Source organism: Lepidochelys kempii, chromosome 14 (genome assembly GCF_965140285.1).
Source record: "Lepidochelys kempii isolate rLepKem1 chromosome 14, rLepKem1.hap1, whole genome shotgun sequence".
Taxonomy (NCBI): domain Eukaryota; kingdom Metazoa; phylum Chordata; order Testudines; family Cheloniidae; genus Lepidochelys; species Lepidochelys kempii.
Window position 1 is genome coordinate 9793386 of NC_136393.1, and position 13555 is coordinate 9806940.

General features: G+C 42.3%; 1 protein-coding gene across 4 annotated transcripts in view; it reads right to left on the reverse strand.

The window, feature by feature from the left end:
- Positions 1-5084: 5084 nt before the first annotated feature.
- The window catches only part of RAB11FIP4 (RAB11 family interacting protein 4), a 195043-nt gene continuing 186572 nt past the window's right edge, over positions 5085-13555 (reverse strand). For all 4 annotated transcript variants that reach the window (XM_073310342.2, XM_073310345.2, XM_073310343.2 and 1 more), the window contains 7 exons: positions 13016-13119; positions 12257-12397; positions 10739-10820; positions 9790-9927; positions 9062-9220; positions 7557-7700; positions 5085-5211 (listed from right to left, as the gene is read on the reverse strand). In XM_073310342.2, the coding sequence (XP_073166443.1) occupies positions 5095-5211; positions 7557-7700; positions 9062-9220; positions 9790-9927; positions 10739-10820; positions 12257-12397; positions 13016-13119 (885 nt within the window). In that variant the 3' untranslated portion in view covers positions 5085-5094. The remainder of the gene's footprint in view (positions 5212-7556; positions 7701-9061; positions 9221-9789; positions 9928-10738; positions 10821-12256; positions 12398-13015; positions 13120-13555) is intronic.

The window sequence follows — 13555 nt, forward strand, 5'->3', positions numbered from 1 at the left end:
TTGTATTTGCTGGTATTTAACTTCTCCGATTTAATTTTAAAATTCCAATATGCTTGACCTTTATCCCAGACTACTAGAACTAGGCCAGAGAGGACATTTAATACTGACTTTTCTTATTAGCCCACTTCCCCAGCTGGGTCAGTGTGTTATTACAGGGCACACTCCTCATTTGTACATTAGCCTTAGTGTCCTAAATTGCCACCATTAAGTATAACTGGCAAAATTCTTTGCTAGTGTTTACTAGCATGGGTCCATTAACAGTACTACACCATTTTATGCCAGCAGAAATTCGGACCTTCATCTCTCCTTGGTGTCCCAACTGGATTAATTAAACCTATAGTAATTCTTCCATAGAGCTGGTTGAAAAAAAGAAAAAAAACAAAAACAAAAACACAACCCCAAAACCCCTGAATTCACTCCCCCCAGAAAAAAAACACAGCCTTGAAGAAAGAAGTAAGCTTTTTAGTTGGACTTTTTTTTGGTCCCCCTCCTACAGATCTGCTCAGAAAAAAAAAAAAAAAAAAAAAAAGGAGTTCAGGGGTGGGCATGTGAAAGTTTGTCAATGTCAATTTTTTAAAATGAAAATTTCTAACCAGCTCTAGTTTCAGAACTAATAAAACGGAAATTATTCAAAAATATAGGAAAACAAACATTCTCTCTCCTTCCCATGTCAGTACAAATTAAAGTTTCTTGGCCAGAACCTCTGCTGGTATAAATCTGTGGCACTCCACTGAAATCAAAACTAAATATGCATTAACTGGAGAACTGGCCCTTAATGTGTAACTACTGATGTTAGAAAGGATTTGAGGCTTGACTTCAGTGACTCTGAAACAAATAAATAAACCGTGCCTTTTCCACAATAGGCAGTGTTTCATATTTGAGTGTGACTTCTGGCAAGAAGTAAACTGTCTTTTTCCATTGCACAAAAAAACCCTTTGCATTTAGGCTGACCTCAATGTTGCTTTAGCTTGAGGATTTGAAGTAGAGAGAACTTGCTCCATGTAAGGAGCAGATAAATACAGATATGGTATCTCGGACAGAACTTAGGCTGTCAGAGTCAAAAAAAGCTCAATTTCAATATAGAAATGTTCGTTGTATTGTGGTATTACTAAACTGGAGGTAACATTAAAAAACTAGACTGATTAATATTTTAATCTGAGTTTGAAATAATCTACCCAGCAAGGTAAATCATTGCTCAACTAAATATAGCACAGATGACTGGATTGGCCCAGTCCTACAAATGCCAACATCAGTGACTTTCCTCTGTTGACAGTTCCATCAAGTTCAATGGGAATAGTCATGGCAGTGGTTACACATATGCTCGAGTGTTTGCAGGCTCAGGCAGCGCATGTGTAAATACAAACTAGATCCTGGGTCCTGCTTGCATTTCCCCTGCTGGGGATTCCCCTGCTATATGGTTGGGAGGGGCATCCAAAAGCCAGCACAGCTGGGAGCTACAACTGGCTCTCTCCTCCCCACTCTGCCAAAATTGTTCTACAGGGCCAGTCTCTCTGCTGTGTCCAAGATCAGATGTTAATAGCAGGTTGTGTTCCCATAAGTCTCTGTCAAGGTAATGACTCCTTGTTACTGATGTGACATTGCATCACCTGTATGAAAAACACCTTTTGTCCCAAGGCTTTTGTGCAAAAGACAACTTGGTCTTACACAGGTCACTAGTTACTGCAGATCTAATATTAGACCTAAAGTTGCCAGAACTAGAGTTTTGTTTTTTTAGAATAGTGACTCCTGAGAGAAAATAAATTTCTTCATTCAGAAAGAAAAGGCAACATTAAAAATAAATATACAAGCTATCATACAAAGTCATTCCCCTCAGGAGTGGGGATGTAATTGCCTTCTATGCAATCAAAACCTATTTAAGGCAACTGCTTTAGCACACTCACAAACACGATGGATTGAGGAACAGATTTTCAAGTTCTCAGCACCGAGCAGCTCCCCACGCAACTGCTGAACAGTTTTAAAAATCTACCTATAAGCATGAAATTGACCTATGTGTACAGGTAGCCCAAATGCTATTGTGAGGATTCAAGTGAAACTTAAGACTATTTACCACGGATGTAAGTTCTCCGTGCACAGGGGCGAATTTGACCCTAATTATGTACGGCCCAATCCTGCATCCACTGAACTCCAGGGGAGTTTTGCTGTTGAGTTCAATGTGAGCAGGATCAGGCTTTCAGCTTCTAAAACATCCAATTTAATAATTTTCTATTAACCAAAACCTGAAGACCTTAGTCACTCTTTACTCAAAGCATCAATTGACTGTCCCGCTCTAATAAAGGCTTTTAAAGTGTTATACTACAAAATTCTGAATGTTGGACTTCATTTTTTTTAAATAAATGTTTGAAAACCTGAGTATTTCCCCTAATATTTAAATAAGGAAACACTTTCCAATCTGAAACAGCAGTAGCTTCATCTACAGCTGCAAACTTCATTGCTTTAGAATAGTAAAAAACGTACCTTAGCACGTTTACAGACAAGGACCATCAGGTATTGTATTGCGTCTTGTATTGCGTCTGCTGGTTGTAGTTTACCTCAAGGGCCCCCTAAACCTAGATCACATCTTAAGATTAATTATGGCCAGCTCACACGATTTTAAACACAGGATAGTCCATGTCTATGCAGAGGGCCAGATTTATGGCACAGACTTAGAGGCAGCACAAAGCAAGTGGAAACTTCAGTGCTGAAGCACAGCTGAGGATCTTTCCACTAGAGGGAAATCCTTGGGTAGAATTAAGCTGGCATAGCTGTTTCAACCTCATCAGTTGCCCCATCAGCCCCCTTATAGGGGAAGGGGATGATGGTCTGCCTGATCTCCTACTGATGGAACCAGTGCAAGACTGCCGGAGCCCATGTAATTTAGCATAGTTACTTTGGACTCAACTTTTCCCTCTGGCTGCTCCAAAATCAGGGGAGCAAAGGGGTTAGAGATACCTTCTTCCTAATCTCCTCTGCTAAGACTCTATCCTTAAGTGTTTAATGTTAAGCACCAAAATAACATTTTTCCACTGGAGATAAGCCCTTATACGGTTCACCCAGGCCTGAAAGGACAATTACATTTTCATCATTAGCTCTCCTCCAGTCCTGTGGCCCTACCTAGAGCTTAACTGACAGATTCAAATAAATAACTGAATTGGTTTTATTGTCTTGCCTTCAGGAAAGACAATTTTCAGTGCTTCCCCACACCTGCCCGTTACTCCAATAAGATATCACTGAAGGCAAGATTACAGCAGCTGCAGAAAAAAAAATATATATATATTTACATCAGTAACAGAATACATGCTCTAGGTATTCAGATTATGGAAAAAAATGCATTCGATACACAAACAAAAATACACAAAGACAATGGTAGGTGTGAGACAAACTGCCAACAAGTATATACAGAAAATCAGTCATATCTACTGCAACCGTCCATTTCCAAGGAGCGTGTTAAAACAAACAAGAACACATCTCTATGCACGTAGGCAAAGCCAGACATTTGTTTACAGAGAAATCAACCAGAGTGTGTCCCTGCTTGTGCCAATTGGTATGAAAGGATGGATTTTTTTCCTCTCCAACCGTGTTTGTGTTTTTTTTAAACTTTAAAGTGTAAAAAAAAATTTTTTTTTTTTTTTAAACAAAATGTTTAGTGCTTGGAATAAAATTTCACAGCATTTAACTTCTAGCTGATTTTACTTTTAGCTAAAAGGTCTTAATTCTACAAGAAATGGACCCAATTCAGGAAGCACATAAATGGTGTTTAAACCCATCCCTAGACAGGACAGTACTTATGCAAGTGCTTAACTTTAAGCATATCCTTAACTCCAATGGGACCTAAGTACAGTATATGCTTAAAGTTAAGCACATGCTTATGTACTTTCCCAATTCAGAGCATATGAATGTGTGCATGTGTGTATTCAGACAGGAGATGTAGTATTTGGGATGGGTAATTTGGTGAAAGCAAGCTCTTGTGAAACAGTGGGGTTGGGGGTGGAACATAAGACACCAAGGTAATGTGCAGTAAGTGTGATTTTTACTTTTAACCGCTCAAAGGTTAAAATTAGTTTACATCAGGGATTAACCAACTACAAAAACTGTAGGAGGACCCCACCATTCTCTCTCTTCCATGCCCCCACCCCAGCTCTCTCTCTCTCTCTCTCATAGGAGTGCAACAGTGTGCTTTGGTTGTGGGAAAGGGAATTGAGCTATTTGTTTAAGTTAAAGTTTTTCTTTAAAATAATGAAGTGGATTTGCATGCAGTCAGTAACAGTTAAAAGAAAGAATGTGTTCCCTGGTTGAAGCCTTCAAATGCAGAGGAGTTGGATCCCAGAATTAATTGTAAATGGCCCAGTGATAAACCCCTGTAAATAAGGGTGTACATTGCAATGCTTCAGTGCGATAGGGACCCAGGCTCAACACACACACACACCCCAGACAGACTGGCAATCATCCTGAACTTGGATATGTGGCCTTCATATTAAAAGCACTTTTTGCTGACAGTGGCAAACAAGCGGATGGTGTTTTTACATGGATATTAACAATTCTGCAGTCTGAGCCTCATCCCCCCCAGATATTCATTTTTAAAAATGCACAGGTTTGGCCAAAGGTTTATTTTTACCTCTGTGGTTTCAGTAGTAAAGCTCTGGCAAAGCTAAATTCAATAGAGTGTGTGATGTCGTCAGCACCAGACAGGAATCAAACCTGGGTATGTTGAATTTTTGGGAGTACCCTCATTCATTTGAAAGAATGAAAGAGTAATTCTTGTTCTCAAAGGGAGGGGAGACATCCATATGTGTCCACTGAATTTCACCCTTACCACTAGAGGTAGAGTCATTATGTCCAGTAGCTAAAACAGCGTGATCCAGTTATATTGTTATAACATTAATATATAGTAGTGATCTTGTCACAGATATTGAAAGTGCATGAAAAAAATGAATCAAGCCGATTTGATGACTCACAGAGAAGTGTACCAGACATCATATAAACATACCCACACCCCCACATTCACACATAAGATATATATAGAATCATTTACAGTATCAGAGTGATGTTTAGATCCAGTGGCATGTGCAGAAATATCAGGCAATTGCTTTTTGTCCTTCAATTTTTTATTTCCAGGATAGATGGGTTGTGGTCTAGGATGGCCAAAATAATCTTGTCCATATACTGTCGCAATCTGAAGTTTATTTCCTCCTGTTCTTTAAGAGCTTCCATGAGCTGAAACAAAGATTCCCAAGTTAAGTATCTATTGCAAAATGTCACTCATCTAATTTTAATTTACACAATGCTGTAGGTATGAGGCTTGGCCTCGGGTTCCCTTTGTATTAAAAAAATTACTCATTGCCTCTAATGATACTCTGCTCTTCCCTCACCCCAAGAGATCGCAAAGTGAAGACACAAAAAGGTAGATAAGTATCCCCATTATGCAGTTGGCTAACACAGGCACTTAAGTCTGTGTAAATTATGTTGCTCAGGGGGTGGTATATTCATCCCCCTGAGCGACATAAGTTCTGCCGACATGAGCGCTAGACGGCGCTATGCCGGTGGGAGAGCTTCTCCTGCTGACGCAGCTTCTGCCGCTCTCGGAGGTGGTTTTATTATACCAACAGGAGAGCTCTCTGTCGGCACAGAGCGTCTTCACCGGACGCACTGCAGTGCCATAGGTGCAGTGCTGTATGTATAGACATACCCCTAAGTACCACTGAGCAAGTCACTTGAGTCAGGGGCAAAGCTGTAAATAGAATCCAAGGCTCCCGACTCAGAGCCTGGTATTCTATCCACTAGCCCATACTGCCTGCTCATGAACGAGTGGGTGTCTGTTTCCTCATCTGAGAGCATATATTATTGAAACCTTTTTAAAGCACTCCTACATCTGTAGAAAAAAGGGTGCTGTAAATACAGAGTATTGAGGAACAGCGTGAGAATTAAAACACATAATGTTTTGAGGCTACAGTTTCCTGTCCAAATAAAAAGATCTATTTTAATCATAAATAATGCACCTTTGGTGCTATATTAACGTGCAGGGGAAATGTACATATTGTACTTTCACCAAGGCTCTTAGGATCTGAGAGCATCTTTAGTTCATTTCAAGACAAGTTGCTTTATATACACAGCATGTTTCGGGTGAGATTTTCAAAGCTGTTTAAGAGATCTGGATGCCCCGTTCTCATTAAAATTAATGGTTTGGGGGCATCCAGTTCTGTTAGGTGGCCTTTAAAATCTCAGGCCAAAATTACACCGACGTAAGTGCCAGGGGGGACAGTACTAGGTCGGCGGGCGAGCTTCTCCCACCGACACAGCTACCACCTCTCAGAGAGGTGGATTTATTCTGCCGATGGGAGAGCTCTCTCCTGTTAGCATAGAGCATCTTCACCAGACCCACTGCAGCAGCACTGCTGTAGGGCTTCTAGTGTAGACTAGCCCTGAGAAAAATTCCACAAAGCGACACCACACAACCAGTCTCCACAAGGCCCTGATCCAGCAAGGTACTTAAGCACACGCCTAACTTTAAACCCAGGAGTGGTCCCCTGAAGTCAACAGGTCTATTCAAGTGCTTAGTTGGGTACAAGTTCCATACCACAACTCACTTTACAAAAGCAAAAAGGGAAATTATCTAATACTTACATACTAATACTGACCTTTGGTTGTCTTCAAAGTCCATAGCCCTTGTGGCTTGGAAGAACCTCTCGAATCATCTCACCTGGTCCCCTGCCCAAGTGTAAGAGCTCCTCTAGAATATCTTGCTAAGTGCTACTTCATTAAGTGTCTACATTATGGGTTTGTACACAAACTTTTTAGTTCTGTTTGGTTAGGCTCCAAAATAGGGTGAGGTCTTCAATAAATATAGCTCCATTAAAGTCAATGGAGTCACAAAGGTTCACGTAGGCCAAATCCTTAGCCAGTTGCTTTTTGAAAGGTCAGCTATCAACAGTCACAAACTCATGGTATTAGCATTAACTCCATTGAGGTGAATGGGTTTATCAACAGGGACAAATGTGGACTGGTTAGTTAAAGTATGCAGTATCGTTTACAACTTCTTAGCAACTAGGAGGTGTGCCAGGTTTTCCCCAGGCTGTGCCAACTGAAAATGAGGAGCCAAATGTGTAAACTCAGTTTGAAGCATGAGCAAAATTCTCTCTTGGTTATACAAGAGTAAATCCTCTGAAGTTACTCCAGTTTGACACTGGAATAAATCTGATCAGAAAATCTGGGACCACACTTGAAGAAATGAGATACCATAAGGCACCTGCTATACAGCAAAACAGTGTCTATAACAGCAGTCAGTGCCTTAAATAGATCGCCTTTAGATTGAAAGCTGCCATCCTTTGAAACAAACCCATATTAAGATGGAATTTCTCTATTATTTTGATAATGAAACTAGTTGGATAATGCTAAAATAAGCATCTGAAAAGATCACTAGATTTAGCTACATTCCTAGCAGAACAGGAATTATGTTGCTGATTTGTCTGTGTAACAACCTTCACCTTGACAGTTAATCTGTTCCTGCTTGTTAGAACTTTTATATTCAGTTATTAGCATTGTTTTGCTCTCAGTTGCATTACCTCATCTCTTGATGCAGAGTCGATTTCAGCAGCCAGTGATTGGGCTTTTGTCTGTGTTGCAAAGAGATTTTTAGCTTCATAAAGACTAAGACTTAGGATCTGTCCATTAAGGTCATCATTCTGGTCACGAAGTTTCTGATTCTCCTATTAAAATAGGAAAGAGAATGGAATGGAGTTTTCATAAAATGTAAGAAATACACTGCTCAGGTAACATGAAAGCGAACACCACTTTTGTTTTCCATGTCACTATCCACTTTTTTAAGATCTGCCCTTTACAATGGTACCTCTAAAAATGGTCAAACACTGTAGGGTTTCAGAGAAAGACCTAAATTCCACACAATAATTCCACCTAATTGTGGAATGTTACAGGGCCTTCACAGAAGACCTTTCCTACTGATCCCAGCTGTGGATCAGCTTCTGTGCCAAGCGTGATACACTTAAAAGAACAAAAACTAACAAACCCATGTGTATCTTCACTTAGTTTTCCATTTTCTGTACTAAGTGGCTGAACAATCAGCCCTATCTTCATCTTTGTCTTCAAATATGATTACTGTAAGCATTCCAATTTTGGAGATAGTCTTCAAGCAACACAGACTCCAGTCAGAGTTATTGGGATGACCCCTAGGAGCTTAGTCATATTGGGGAGAAAAATACAGACCGACAAAAGTGCCCCAACTCAAATATGCCTTTATTATTTGTGGCCAAGGTGACAAGACTTCCTGTGTGAACATGTACCACGTTTACTGATGTATGGATTGCTTTTAGGGTCTAGTTCATATAGCGTAGGGGTCCCCAAACTGTGGGGCATACCCCCCCCCAAGGGGGGGGCATGGCAGGGCCTGGGCCAGCCCCCAAGAGCAGGAAGGGGGAGAACCACCCAGCCCCACTCCGCCCCCAGCTCTCAGGCATGGCTCCATTCCTGGCCCCAGCTCTGGCTCCATTCCTGGCCCCCGACTGTGGTCCAGCTGCGGCTTCCACTCCTGGCATCAGCGTCAGCCCCTGGCTATGACTCTGTTCTCGCTTCCAGCCCCAGACCTGCCTGCAGCTGCGGCCCCCCTCCCCAGCAGCAGCAGCCCCACTCCTGGTCCCGGGGCAGGACCATGAAAAGTTTGGGGACCACTGATATAAAGGATAGCAGCCTACTACTGATGCCAGATAACAGAGTTACTTCCTTATCAAAAGTGACATGGCCTATGGATCTGAAAGCCTCCAGTTTGGATCGCATGGTCAACCCATGTGAGTCCTTGTGTAGGAGACCCACAAATGCTTGAGCATGGCTCTTGCACTATGCAGGCTGCATTTACAATCCTTTCAAAAAGCAAACAGAGCTTGGGAAGTCTTAAATGCAAACACTATAGAGAGACTCCATATCAGGGCAATGAAAGTTTCTCTTGGGAGTTTGTTGATAAAAGTTACAATTAGAGATATTTTTCCAGCATCTCTGCACAATTATCCAATCATCACCCCCATGAACATGAGAGGCTTGGAGCCCCCATCCTGCTCACCTGCTTTAGCCGTTTAATTTCATGCTCCATTTCCACTTCCCTCGTTCTTGCGTTGAATTCACTCACGCTAGACGAGGAGCTTCTCCCCCGGCCAGGGCGCTCGCAATCTAGCTTGTACAGCTGCAGGTGCTCCAGTTCCTTTCGCAAGTCCTCAATGAGCTGCAAGGAGATGAAGACAGGATGGTCCATTTTAATAAGCAGCAAATGACCACCTGCATACGAACTGATCAGCTCTTCAGGACAGGGACTGCCTAGGTGTTTGGAGGATAACTGGTGCAGTGTGGCTCTGATCCAGACCGGGGCAGCTGGGCGCTTCTGCAACACAGCCAGCCCCTCAGCAGCCCATCTTAGGAAGTGCTGATCACACAGCCAGTTTATGAAGTGCAAGGGTATCTAAGGAACCTTGAAAGGCACCTTCACAGCTGCACCTTTTCAGAGGCATGGAGATCATGGGAGAGCAGCGCCAAAGTCTACAGTTGTGGCAGGGACTATCAGTACGTTTGTACAGCGCCTAGCACAATGGGGCTGCCAGCCTGTTCAATGCCTCTAGGCCCTCCTGCAATACAAGTAAGGGTTAAACAATAAGTGCCACAAGGGGAAATGCCACATCGACATTATCCCTGGATCCTCCTGTGGCAGCCCTTGCATGTGACGATGCACCTATTGATTTACTCACTCTTGCAAGGAAGGGCTGCTGGAGTGGGCTCTGTACCTCTGTTCATACCCACCTCCTGAGTAGCTTCCCTCTCCTTGTTAAACTCTAGTCTGTTCTGTCGCAGTTTGTCCATCATCCTTTTGTACAGGTCCATCTCGTCCTTCAGCCGCAGACTGGTGTCTTCTAACCTATCTGACATGCGTTGCCTCTCCTGAAACAAACCAGGAGCTTGATAGCCAAGTTGGACTCCCCCGGCCCATCATGTTTCCAGATCATTGTTTTACACCATGCTCATTGGCCAACACCATTCATCAGCATGGGTGCAGCTACTCTAGGGCCATGTTGCAACTAGAAGCTTAATCTCCTGGAGGTCGATCCTTCCAGCTATCTGTATGCAGAGCTGTATTCAATCAGTGGAAGTTCTGAGTGTACTAGCACTTAACAGGATCGGGGCCACTATATAAGCAAGCAGCCTCCCAGGATAACAAAAACAGGTACTTTATCTGTCAGTGAATATTCCAGAACTCTTCCGAGAGCCAGAGAAGTGGGATATTTCTGTATAGTTTAGGGAGATAATTTCTCAAAAGCATAAAAGCTTAAACACACGACACAAACTTGCCATTTGAAGAACTCTCCTCCTTATCCCCGCCATCATTTTCCTTGCAAAACCCTTCAGTTTTCAGACTAATTTAGGAGAACGCAATTCATTTTACCATGCTGAAAGGAAAACTCACTATGCCTCTGATCTAACGCCTAACGAAGTCAACGGAAAGACACCCATTCATTTCAATGGGTCTTGGATAGGACTATAAGAGCCAGTCACTTTTGAAGTTTGCCTCAGAAATATTCCTTTAGGTGTGAAATGTGACTGAGGGTCTCCCAATTCCATTTACATTATTTTTCTCTTATTTTGGGGATTGTCAGTTAAAAAACCCTATCGTTTAGTGACCAATTTTTGCCTACACAGCTGACTAGCAATCACTTATTACACAGATATGTTCAGCACTCAGAAGTTTAATTACCTCATCTAGTTTCTCTGTTTGTGATTTCAGTCGCGTAACAGTGGTTTTGAGTTCACCATTTTCTTCTTCAAGCTGTTGAACCCTATATAAAGACAGCGAGATTTACAGTAAACACGATCGGCAGGGAAAGTGTGGGGGATTGAGAGAAACATGCTCCCCAGAAAACCCCATTCATCTGGTCTCTTTATTGAGCCTAGGTGTTTAAAGACAAACTTCTCCCAGTGGTTTTCAGCAGTATCACTGATTTGGTTTAAGTGGCCAAAGATCCATATGGACATTTGGATGTGAGGGGGACGGGCCTGGCACAAGACCCTGAATAGAGCCTAAGAGAAAGGAACCAGTCCACAGAGAAGTGTCTGATAGAGTTGGCCCCAGTTCCTTCCTTGAAGCACTAATTTTAGAAAGCCAAATACCTACTTATTTAAGTTGCTCATGTAGACTTCTACATTCAGTGGTTGCTGAGAAAGCAGTGACATGTCCGTATACAAAGCCAGTAATAAGAGGCAACTGAACTTTTACTGTCTTCTAAGCTTCTACTGTGCATCTCTGGCACAAAGACAGAACACACAAGGCCCGACTTGCCACCCTGAACCTTGGGCAGTAATTTACCAGCATTCTAGTAGCTTTTTACACCCATTCTGCATAGATATAAACAGCTTTCCAAGGGCTAAGACAGCAGAGACTCAATCTCACATCCTTCCTGTCCTGGTTGAAGATAAAATAGACGCCTGTGTCTGTGTAGAGGCAACAAGAATAGAGTCCTTGGCCCAAGTTCTAGTTTTATGGTTGATTGTGCTTTATAGGATTTCTTGGGCATGCTCACAGGAGGCTCTCTTACAGGCTTTGCTGCCTCACAATATGCCAGAGCTACAGCTTGGCATCCTTCAGTGCCCAGTGCAAGGCCCTTGGCTGAATGTCTGTACATGTGGGAGAACATCTGGCAGCTGATTGCAGTTGGGTTCTTGTCAGCAGTGTGAGGGTAATTATTTTCCTGTTTGATTTGAGTGATGGTAGGTGCCCAGAAAGCCATTAGTGAAGTACATTTACATAACACATTTGTTCTTATGCCATAAGATACACTGCCACAATGCAACTTGAGTAGGGAGTCAACAAATCTCAATTCAGGGGAAAAGCCAAGTGTATCCCATTCTCCTGTCCTTTTTGGGTATGTAGTGTGTCTATCAAGTTGTTCTGCATGGGCAGACCTCTACCAAGGCGGCTCTGTGAACAGGGATCAGGTGGGAGAATTTGGGTCTTACAGTAAGTTCTCCAGGGCAGGGATCCTTCCTACACTCAAAAAACTTAGCATGTCTTTGGACGTTACACAACTAAGTGACTCCTCTTCAATTATTTTAAGTATCTAACCCGTAACCATCTGCACACAAGGCAACATACAATCTAGGTTCACACACTAATGGAAAAAGTGGATTACAAAAAACACATGAGGAAAACAGCCATTAGATCTTCTGCTTCTAAGTGGATCTAAACACCACATCATCCCAGCTAGTATGTTTTTACCTTGTATTTAGCAGTTCAATTTCAGTGCCCTTTTCTTTTTCATACTTGCTGTATGCTTCTCTATGCCGTTTTATTTCTTCTTCCAGCGTTTGTTCAGCTGACGTCTCTTGGTCTTTCAACAGTTCTTCTAGTTCATGAACTCTAGGAAGGTCAGTCATTTTGGTAACAATTTCAAACACTTGCCCACACATCACATGCAAGATCAAATACACACACACACACTTTTATTCTATACTGATTTACCACTTAGATCCTTTTATGCACACTTCCCAGCAGCCAAAGTTAAGGAATATCTATTTCTCCATTATGGCCATTCTCTGTATTAACATGCTGGGTTCTCTCTGTGAACGAAGGCCAGTTTTCTGCCACGAGTATGTATACATTAAAAGACATGGGGGCATCCCCTTCATAACATGATGTGAGATGACTCTCCCTAGACAGCCAGCTGCAAGCAAGTCAGATACTCTGCTTGGCAGGACCATAACTGCTACTCTTGGTTAAAGGACACAATTCACTGCACATGCAGCAAGGCTGTGGAGTTCCATTTTTTGGGCTTCCCAGATGAAAAGCTTTGAGGACACTTGCTCTGTGTATGACAGTGACATGCACAAAATTCACCTGAAAGTTCACACTTTGTTCTATTTAAGCAGCTGGGACCCAATACTGGATTTCCACTTTCCTTCTAGTCTCATTATAGCTCTGCTCCTGAAGGAATTGCAGTGACACAGCACAGAGGAAGCAGGCTGCATGTTTTATTACCTGTGAACTAGCTGTGTGTTTTCCTGTTTCAGTTTGCTCTTCAGGTCTCCGTTTGTCATGTTATCATTTTCCAGTTCGGTCACCTTTTTTTCTAAATAAGTGACCTAGAAAGAGAAGAGGATTTGAGTCTCTTTCACACCCACCCAGCCTCTTACATCTAAACCACAACAGGGGGCAAAGCTGCACTTGAGTGCCAAAGGCAAAATTTAATACAAGGGTCTAGGTTTCCAAGAGAGCAGGAGTGCATCTAGTTCTGATCTTCCCTTAAGGTCACGTCCCCAAAAACTGATCAATGCAAATGCACAATGAATTGACGCTTAGAAGTGCATATTTACTGGAATTAGATACATAGAGAAATTAAGCTGCATAGCATCACTTTAATAGACAGATTGTCATTACTTCATTTGCATGAATAACACTCAGCCTCTTGCAACAAGGTAGTGCAATGAGATTTAGTGCTTATGAGGGTGAATCCTCCAAGGCGGTAGGCAGACTTGGCTTCTACCAAAGTGACTCTCGCAGGACTCCCTTGAAGGGCCC